Source organism: Synchiropus splendidus, chromosome 7 (assembly GCF_027744825.2).
Source record: "Synchiropus splendidus isolate RoL2022-P1 chromosome 7, RoL_Sspl_1.0, whole genome shotgun sequence".
NCBI classification, from domain to species: Eukaryota; Metazoa; Chordata; class Actinopteri; order Syngnathiformes; family Callionymidae; genus Synchiropus; species Synchiropus splendidus.
In genome coordinates, this window is record NC_071340.1 from 8,341,345 (window position 1) to 8,351,912 (window position 10,568).

A 10,568-nucleotide genomic window follows, 5' to 3' on the forward strand; every position below is an offset into this window, starting at 1 on the left:
AGAACTTAACCAGTTTAGTGACAGAGTGAGCATGTTTCCAGGCAGCAGAGAATGGCCACATAAGGAAATTGCTCGATGGAGCTACTGAGTAACATTACAACAGTTTGTCCACATTTACATGCAACGTAGACGTAACCTCGCCTCCATGACTAAGAGGTGAAAATCCATGTTCAAATTCTGATTGATTCTAACTTTGCTATGTCCATAACTGATGCACGAATAGTGAAATGCAGTAAAGCCCCAAAAGAAATGACGTGACATTGAAATCTCTATCATTCCCTTCAAAACAGTATACCACCATTGCTTGTAGCTACATCTGGGTGACTGGTAACACATCGGCACAAATTAAATTAAAAGAAGGAAGAGCTCTTTGTCTTGCATTTTATGTTCCTTTTTTGGATCTGTGTGCTGGCAGCTTTTACTTCCGCATTCATCCTGTTATGCAAAGAGTAAGTGAGTCACCTCAGATTTTTTGGAATGTGTAGTCAAATTTGCATGTGACATTTCTGGCCCAATCTATTCCTCCAAGTTGGTTATATAAAAGACCTGTGGCAAACAAGTCGTCACAGTCAGAGCGATGCTACTTTTTGTGTAGCAGAGCAAGAAATAATTCAGTGCAATTCTACACACCAAAGCCAGCCAAGTGCACGCTCAGGCTCTGCGACAAAGCGAAACACTAATGACTGTTCATTACAGCCAGAGCAGTTAGTTCATTATTTGTTCATTGGCTTGCTGCCTTTTCACCTTGACTGTGCCCATTTCTAAATTTAGAGAAACAGCACAGTCAAACATTTCAGCCTGCAAGTCAAGGAAGTTCAGCCAAAACAGTGGGGGGAAAAAACAAAGGCCACTCTAATGACTACTTACTGAATGACAGGTAAAATGACACAGGTAACCAGCTAACTTACTTTGTATTGTACTGGATCTTCATGTTACATTCCAACAAAATGCCACAACCTGCTGCAATGACTTCCTTCTCAGAAGAAGGAAGTCATATAGCTCAAGTAGTTGTGTGGTTATGATCTCTATGCTTTTCAATATTTCCAGTGGAAGTTTCTGAACTTCTTCAAAAAGAGTGCAGAATTGGAGAGACGCTGATTTAGAAAATATACTGAAGACAAGAGCTTAACATTTCTCCATCATTCAATTCCTTTCTTAGAGCAAGCAAAGGAACAGAAACGAATGTTGGCAAGGCTAAACTGACCTTGGTTCTCTCACTGCTTCTTGGTGCCAGTCTGAAGTCTGTGGTGCCAAAATGGAGACTGAGAATTTATCTTCTGAATAACAAAGCTGCGAGAAGATTAAGTCATTTTCTTTCATTTGAAAACTAAACTAAACTAAGAAACAATATACAACAGTCTTCTTAGTGGACCTTGCAATATATGCTCCTGTATCCACAACACAAGCAAAAATCAAGACGATCTACCACCCTCACGAATGTAATAGGATCAAAAACATAGAGATTTGATTCATCTGAATCAAGCTTTATTTGGAACTTTATTGCGTTTTTTGCATTACCAGTTAAGGGAAGAATAGCCGACAGCTGTAGCTACATTAAAGCCACACATTCTTCATGAGCTCTCTGGAACACTGCAGCCATCCAAAAACTTCTAAGAATCCAGAGTATATTAAGTGCCTAAAATAGCTGCACTTACTGAAGCTGCACTCCCTGAACAGGTAATTTTAGATAGTTGCATAACTTATCAGCCAATGAAACACTTCAAACTACTAAAAAACACCAATGAAGCCTCTTTATTTTAGAGTGCCGCCAGTTCATATAGCATCAAGTCATGCAGGGTCATAGCAAGATCGACCACACTTAAGGCATTGAAAACATCAGAGACAGGACCACTTCGTCTCTGAACAACAACAACCACACAGTCCTTGTCTCCCTGGCAGGGCGAAGCTTTTCATTAACATGGAGTGAAGTGTGGGAGGTTGGCTCGCAGCGCTGCCTGCCCACTCAGCTGTGGTGTGGGCCACAAACTGCTCCATCAAAAAAGAAAAAAAAAAAAACAACATTGTGCAACGACCATGCCATTGTGTACCACGGAAGAGTAACCATGGCAACGAGAGTTAGACAGGACACAGCGGTGTCTGAAGGAAGGAAGTGTGTGGTACATCATCCTGGGAGCTTGTTAGTAAACAGATGTGGTCATTTCCAGGATGTTGGAGTCTCTCGAGTTTTGTGATGTGGTCACCTATGAACACTTATAAACCCCGAGTGCTTCATGGTTTCCGGACATTTTCATTAATGAATAGCAAGAAAATAGGAAGGAAAATATTCTATGATAATTATATCATAGTCACATCATGACAAATAATAAGCCATAGGAGAGAACGCAAGTAGGATGAAGTCACAAAAACGTCCTTTGCTGTGTGATCGTTCTCATTTCCATCTCCTCTGATACATTGTAATTACATTTGACATTTGTCTCCAATCCATTACTTACAGTGTAGTCAACTGTCTCTTACATTTCAGAGACCGAAAAGAAGCAAAGTACAGTTCTTATATCTGCCCACTATTGCCACTTACCCTATTTTCCGGAACAGTGATTGTGTGTAACTATGTGTATGTGTGAGTTTGTGTGATGTATATTGTGTGTGATTTGTAGACTTTATCTACGGTTGAAGTTTTGTCTATATAGAAACATGTAACCTGCCATACTTAAAATGTACAATCAATATGGATTCTTATCTGTAAAAGCTGACTAAGTGAGATGTCCTTCACGACACCCCCACAACATTTTAAATACAGTATCTACAATGAATGTATTGAGGCTGAGTCACTAATGAAGAGGTGAAAGGTTTCTGATGTGACGATGAATACCACAATGACTACGTAAGATTGTATCAGTGAAAGGATGGCAACCTAGAAAGGACGTTGGCTTAGTTCGCAAACTGAGGACCCTGTATCTGCTATTGAAGCATATTTCTCACAAATCATTCTCAATCCATGAATGCAAATACCTTGAAGGGTGCTGGGTCACCACACGCGACCTACTTGATTCTGTCACTCTGCGTGGGTAAATCAGGAAATCTGTCATGTCCGTTTACACTTTCATGTGAAACTAGAAGATTTTAATTTGTTTGTTGCAGCCTGAGAAAAGAAGCCCGGACCTCCCCCAGTAGATCTGGAGGAGGCTTCTGGGGAGAGAGAATACCAGGGCATTCCCTGGAGACCGACATCCTACGTCTGCTGTGAGGCCTCCTCCAAGATTGACACATTCTCAATAGAATTTTAAAATGCTAGCATTACTTGCTTTCAACAGCAGTTCATCTGAGCTGAGCTTAACCAAAGCAGTTCAAATGAGAAGGTCAAAAGCTACAAAGAGTGATTGAATGTATGCATTTCAGTTAGCCACAGTTGAGTTTTCTGCTTGCGATGTTGGCATCGTGTTTATATGAAGCAACAGCCGGAAGCATGGGGACGGCGCTGTGTCCGCAAGAGTTACTCAACCTGCTCCCAGCGTTGGCTCATCATCGGCAGGAGCTACATATCCGCATTAGATAACAAAACACAGGCAAAACCTAAATCAATGTTATTTCAGGCTCTGCATATAAATGGGGGAAAGTGCAGGGGTGTCAATCAGGGCCTGCGTCGCAGGAGAGTGGGTCATGCCTGGACTGTTGCTGGCCCGTCTTTCATCTCCTGTTTTATTTTCCGCCTTGGTTCAAATACCTGCCGCGTGAAACTGACATTCAGGCTCTTGGTTTCGAGGTTGGGAGCTCCGTCATTGCCCAGGGAACGACAGGAGCCACACGACTGGTTTTGTCAACATGCTTATGTGCTCAATGTGAGGTTGTGGTGAAAGACGGCACTCTAGCTCTTAATAAGACCTGATCATTGTTGGTATAAAACGTCACAATATAACCTGGTTTTTCAGTTTCAGGACACAACGCTGAACACAGTCAAGTAAATGTCACACTTCAGTCCTGAGAGAGCGGTGGGCTTTAACAACAGCCTTAAATTATTGATTGTGCTGGGCTCATTTGCTGGTCAAATGGTGAGTGTTCTGTATTCAAGGATGTATACATGACTGTATACACACAGTGCCGGTGGACATTTTTTCCCAGTGAACTCTCTTTCCCTGGTTCATCGGACCGGTTACCTGACTTTTATCACCATAATGGGGTAGTGTATACAATATTAAGAAGGAAAGAAGTACAACAGGGTGCTACTGCCTGACAGGGAGAAGGTGGCCAGTTCCAACCTCCGTCTGTCCTGTGGGCAGTGTAAGAATTGTTGTTCAACTCTGTGTGCCCTGTGACCTACTCGGGGTGTCCCCATTCTCTCGCCCAAGGTACCAGGGACATACTGTAGCCCCCCGCGACCCTCAAGAGGGAAGAAGAGCTAGTAGACAAACGAATGGAGTTACATTTAGAGATGGTAAATCATTGAGTCTAATCCAGGGTGAAATCACTGAGACGGGTATCCGATTGTTTTCTAGAACCATCCCATCCATGAACCCAAATATCCTCAATTTCACCTTGGTTGATCCACTGAAATGTCTTTTTTATTTTTTTACAGTCAAACAACGTGTATAGCCTCGTATTATTCTTTTGTTTGTTTAATTTAATATTTTTGCCATGTTGCACTTTTATTTAAGCTGTTTAAAGCATCACGTTTTAATAAAACCAAAGCAATTGGTCACAACTTCAGTGGTGTGGTGTTTTTAGGTGTCAATATTATTATTATTAGCTGTGTATCGGATCAGAATTGACTGATCCTCAAGGCTGCATTATCGGTATCGGATGGGAAAAAGGGGTATCGGTGAGAGGGGAGTCTCAAGTTTGGATAATACCTAAAACATTGAAATGCAAATCTTAAAAAAAACCAAGGAGATAAACTCGACTGACAGCCTTGACTGTACAGCAACGTCCTTCTAGCATGCCTGTAATCCCAACAACAGTTCCACAAGATTTTTTTAAGTGCTGACACCTCGAGAAATACTTGACTCGAGCCAGAAACAGAACAGCTCTACCACCAACGCAGTTTTAAATATATAACTGTGGTTTTTAGTATCGTCTCACCAATTACTTACTGGATTTTGTTCAAGGACACAAATCATGGTATTGAATTTGTGCTTCATCGGAGTGCTACAACACTGCTAGGCCAAGAAACACGTTTAAGCGTGATGACTTACACTACGATCTAAGCATCCGAGCAGAAATCTTGACAGAGGTGGAAGTAACATGAGAGCATTCGGGAGGACACTTCTTCCCCTCCTAATAATAACAGACCGTCAGACTCCACACTTGAATGGCTTCATCTCCGTCCTAATTGACCACAGAGGAGACTCACTGAGCACACGCTCAGAAAGAGCGTGACACCGCCGTTTAGCCGCGAACACAGTTGGCAGGCTTCCAATTATCCTGCATTGGCAGAAGAGATTAATTGAAAATAACTCATTACGCTCCTTGAGGACATTCCAAATCAGTCAAGAATTTAATTTAACTGGTAAGCTGACCACAAGTCTGGACAATTACACAGCTTAAATCGCCTGTGTAACGGCAGGAGAGGCCCAGCAGATCTATTAACAATCCCAATACTTGCTCCTCATTCCTGTATTTTAATTCCATCATTAAAATCCCTTCAGAATCCACAGCCTGACTAAAAGAAGCATTTCTATGCATCACAACTCAACATGTGACCTTATCCTGGATATGCAAACATTACAACTAGTAACAGAAGCTTTTATTATAATAAATAATGAAACAGTGATTTATATTATCTGAGAAAAACATGCTGGATTTAGAAACAGTTCACAAGTTTTTACAAGACCAGTAAATGGAAAAATCCAATCTGCTGTGTGTCAGAGAGGGAAACACCAAAGTATCAGATCAAACTGTTGGTTCAAGACAACAGGCAGAGGGTTCCACCTTAACAGTCTACCTTTAATGGTGGAGTCTTTGTCAACTAACTGTGTAGGAGCAATGACATGTCGACAAAAACAGCGAAAACCACCCCTTACGTTGGGAAAGTATTGGCATGTAGCGCAAAATCCCAGAGTAGTGAGCCCCTATGTATCTAAAGCACTGAGGAGAACCTTCAGAGCACTTCAAGAGCAGAAGGAAACACCAGCATAACCTAACCTGCAGAATACTGAACGGCATGTGTTTCCTTAAAAAGGCTTCTAGTCTTGTCACATGAGCTGAGTCCATAGAAGAAGATATAGACCAATAAAATAACAGCATTACTCCCCTCTCCAACTCCTACCACCATGCCAATGACCCACAGATGTTGCCCAGCTTCTCCACAGATCAAATCGGCACCTAGCATTGTGAGTTTGTCCTGGATGACTTAACATTTGCTTGAAACACTTCTTATAAGATCACTTAATAATGAATGCCTCGATTAGTCCCAGAGAGGAGTTGACCTGGAATGATAGGAGGAATTTGACAAATGTGTCGTGGTTTTTGGCTGACAGGCTGAAAGTCTCTTTGCTTTGAGGCGTGTTGGGTGTGGATGAGTGGCAGGCCCCATCAAGGCCACTCCTGCAACCCAGACTGCCCCTCCACCCAATACTACAGCCAAGGATCGGGGGTGAAATCTAGGTCAGCAGTTGGGTCACTGTGCATCTGTGCCATTAGCTGATATCGGCGTGATAAATAAAGGAGAGTCACCTTCTTGCTTATTTAAAATGATATTATTCGTCTTGAAAAATGGGTGATCATACAGCTAATTCATGCTAAAGCTTCATACAATCCTGTTCTGTATTCATGGACTTTCCTCAGTTAAAATGAATTATGCATTTTCTGTTCATTTGCATTTTAAAATGACTGCAAAATCCCATCAGAAAAAATCTTCCCCTCCCATCCTGCTCCACAACCACAGACACAAAAGGTGGTTGGAGTCACACAGCAGTCAGATTAATGCGCACTAATGACAGAGGAGCAGCGCGCGGCAGAATATATGCAAAGTGGTCTCCAGCGCCGCAGACCAGTAGAACGACACTTAACAAATGTTTCGAGCAGAGTCCAGCTCCCCAGTGGACCAGTGAGTCTGTCGAAAAACCTACTGAAAGGCTGCAAAAATCAACTGCTGGTTTCTGTTGGGGCAGAAAAAAGGGCTGCGTGCCATTGTGACACTGATAAAAGGCTGATATTCAAGACTGCTGAGGCCTTGTATGAAAGATCAGATATCAGACGCTGTTGTCTGCTGCTGACGTGATGGGGGTTCCTTTTCTGCCCTGAGCCGTGGAAAAACACGCAGCTAGTCCAACAAATCAAGTTCTCATTTCTAGCACTTCAATATACCCAGGTGCACAAGCAACTGAAGTCGCAATCCCATCTTGAGCCGTCACAAATGAGATATACCAATTCTTTCTTGTGATTGTGCCAAAGATGGAGCTGAAACTCTGGGCTTGTCATAAAATTAAAGCGCTGACTAATTCATAATTCAATGTGGATTTAATAATGAGGAAGAGAAGCCAGTTATTCTGTGCTTTCCGGAGTATGTTTAAGAATACATGAATGCTCAACCAGCTGGTGTCACTGTCAGTGAAAGCTAAAGTCAGCGTTTGGCTGATCTGCTGCCTTCACTGATTCTAAATGGACGTCTTGATGCTGAACACTTTAACTAGGCCAGTCAATGGATTAAAAGGTTTAATCTCATTCGCACATAAGATGAGTTAACTTGCGATTAATGGCAAATTAATCACACATTTGGTATCTGCACTATATGTAACTCAAAGGATAATGTTAAAAGCAGAACACTGCAAGCATTATTGTCCACCCATGCATTAATAAATCCTTTCTTAAAGTTATATATAGAGCAAAAGATACAAAATATGTAATTCAGTTGACATTAATCGCAAGTTAACTCGAGTTAAAAATTGACTGTCCCAAGTTAAACAATAAAAATCAGTCACCTGCTTTCCAACTGGACCACAACATGACAGGATTTGGCCACATATTCAATTGTATGCCAATTACTTTACAGTTCATTGAAGTTAAGTGTGAAACCACAAAGGCTGCTAGTGTAATAATGACAGACGTAGCAACAGTGCACGACAAATATCAGTACAACGTCAACAATCGTGTGAATCATTGTGAGTGGCCACACTACGGGCAACAGAAGACAAATCCAAATTCTCTTGACACCGCCAGAAACCATTTGGTTAGCAAACAATAAAATGGTGCAGAGATGCGACAAAGCCGCTCATCTTCCACAACATCAGTAGAGGGTGCCTGATGCCGTCCAACAGAGAGTTGAAAAAAATCAATCTTTGCGCTTCTTTCGCATGAACAGTCAGCAGCAAATGCAAGCCAACCATAAGAGAGAATGTGGAATAGCAGCATAATAAGATTCTCAGTGAGCGCGAGTTGCTACTTATGGACTGGAGGAATCCTTCATGTATGCCATAACTCTCTGTGTTTTATTTCCTTACGTCTTCCTTCAACATCTCAGGCTGTAACTCAAACTGAGATAGACACAAGACACACACTCCTCAGTCGAGATCTGCCATGAAAACGTCAGCTTGACTCAGTAATAAATAATCCGGTCGAAAGAGTTACAGCAACACGCGCTTTATCACTGACAGCAAGGCATTATGGGAGCCATTTATCACAGAGGGAAGGACAAACATGCAGATGCACAGTTGATACTATGTCTGCTGTTTGACTAGTTCATCGATCTGCTACAACATAAAAGCCACTTCACGCTTTCATCCAGGTGATTGAACATAGGAGGATTTTAGCAACTTAAACCTCATCCACGGTTCAATTCAGCGCAGAAGTTCACAGCATGGATCAGTCACAAAATTATATTTATGATAAGGAAGCAAAATACTTTGAAAAAGCAATGATCAATCCACCTATTTTCCATTGGTTTATTAAAAAAAAACATTATCGACAGTGGTCGAAAAGAGCTTTGAGTCACTGATGTAAAACTCTGTTATTGTTACGGTGACCAATAGGCCTCTATATCTGGTTTATATTTCATAATCAAAACTTTGTCCAACTTTATTGAAAACAACATGTAATCCTAACCACTTGGAAAACAGTGAATAAATCTGCATTCCCTCTCAGTGAAGCTTCATCTTATCGCCTGAACTGGCTTAAATCCTAATTTCCTCTTTTAATTTCCATCTTAAATGGGCAAGTCTCCAAAGATACATAAGCAGCACCACATAAAACCTTAATTATATTCTGCGGAATGGCTTTGACTTAGACCATAGCAAATGAGTCAGTTCTCCTAAGTAGCTTCCCCACCGATTCTATCACCTGCGGGACCTGAGCATCTCATTCAAAGCTGAAGATTCACTACAGTAGTGAACAAGTTCAACTGCACACGAAAACCCAGACAGGTTGTGTTTAAGCTTCACGTTTTTAAAAATATATTTTCAAGCACAGTGAAAGAGTTTTCTTAAACATCGAGAAAAGAGCAAAATAAAATTATATACCTGAACAAGTTGCAATGACTAATACCCATCTTTTGGCCTTGTTAATTCAATAAAAAAAAGTAGGAAAAATATTTGTCTGGCATTATGAGAGGATAACAAATTAAATGAACATCTGGGATCTTTGGAAATAACACAGAATGTTGACAAACAGAAACCAACTCTTTGCCCTACATGTGACTGACAACTGGTGCCGGTTCTCTTGCCATATGTGGAAAAGCGGTGTGAATTAATGACATCTTATTTATCGTGTTGGAATTACTGTTGCATTTCCACGGGTCAGGTGACACTTACCTCCCCAGCTCGTCTCCAACATCATAAAATTCCTCCACATTTTCCAGGTTGAAAACAGTCATGGTGTCCAGAGCGCCTCTGTCCGCACACGGCAGCGTCTTCCCCGGCTCTTCACAGAAGCGACATCCCTACCGGCAGCCTCCCTCTCGGGCAGGGTGACAGCCGATAATCCTCCACATGTTCCGGCTGGGTGGGAGCGAGCAGAAAGGAGACGTTGAATTTGGGGAGAGGTCGTCAAATGTGGAGTCCGAGTCGTGTCAACAAAAGAACCTGGTGGAGATGAACCTGCGCCTCCACGTCACGACTCCTTCAGATGATATTTGTTGTTTACCACCAAACCTGTCGGACTTGCTTCGACTTAATAATTCCACTAGTCTGAGACCGATCACACCCCCAAAATGCTGGCCGAGAATTCTCGCAGCTCGTGTGAAAGCTTGGTGTTTCCATGGGAAACACGGCTTGGCACCAGCACCTCCTCCTGCTGCTGGAGGCGAACGCCTGCTAAATCAACTCAAGAGTATCGGCTCATAACTACAAATACATGTGAACTATTCTCAGAGGGCGGCATTGAAGCCGAACCCATAAAACCTCTTTTTAAAAAAACAGAATGCTTTTCCAGAATTAAAACCGCGAGCCCCCGAAGATATACTCGCCAACATTAGCTTCTTCTACGTGCGACTATTGGCTCCTCTCAGAGGTGAAAACGAGGTAAATAGAAAGGGAAGTAGCTCACCTAGTGATGGTGAGTCCGGCGGACGGTAGATCTCGAGCGTTGACTGGGACCGTGTGACCCAGGTTCGGCTCACGGAAGACAAAACTGCCCAAATCAACGTTAACAATGTAAAGCAGTCTGGAGCGGCCGGGGTGTTC

The 10,568-nt window shown here is 42.2% G+C and overlaps 1 protein-coding gene across 2 annotated transcripts in view; it reads right to left on the minus strand.

The window, feature by feature from the left end:
- dapk1 (death-associated protein kinase 1) overlaps window positions 1–10,568 on the minus strand; it is a 49,215-nt gene extending 38,647 nt beyond the window's left edge. Inside the window, exons 1-2 of one of the 2 annotated variants that reach the window (XM_053871145.1) lie at window positions 10,432–10,568; window positions 9,699–9,884 (exon numbers count right to left, since the gene is read on the minus strand). In XM_053871145.1, coding sequence (XP_053727120.1) covers window positions 9,699–9,760 — 62 coding nt within the window. In that variant the 5' untranslated portion in view covers window positions 9,761–9,884; window positions 10,432–10,568. Of the gene's footprint in view, window positions 1–9,698; window positions 9,885–9,968; window positions 10,264–10,431 lie in introns of those variants that run through there. The other variant, XM_053871146.1, reaches the window with a different exon arrangement.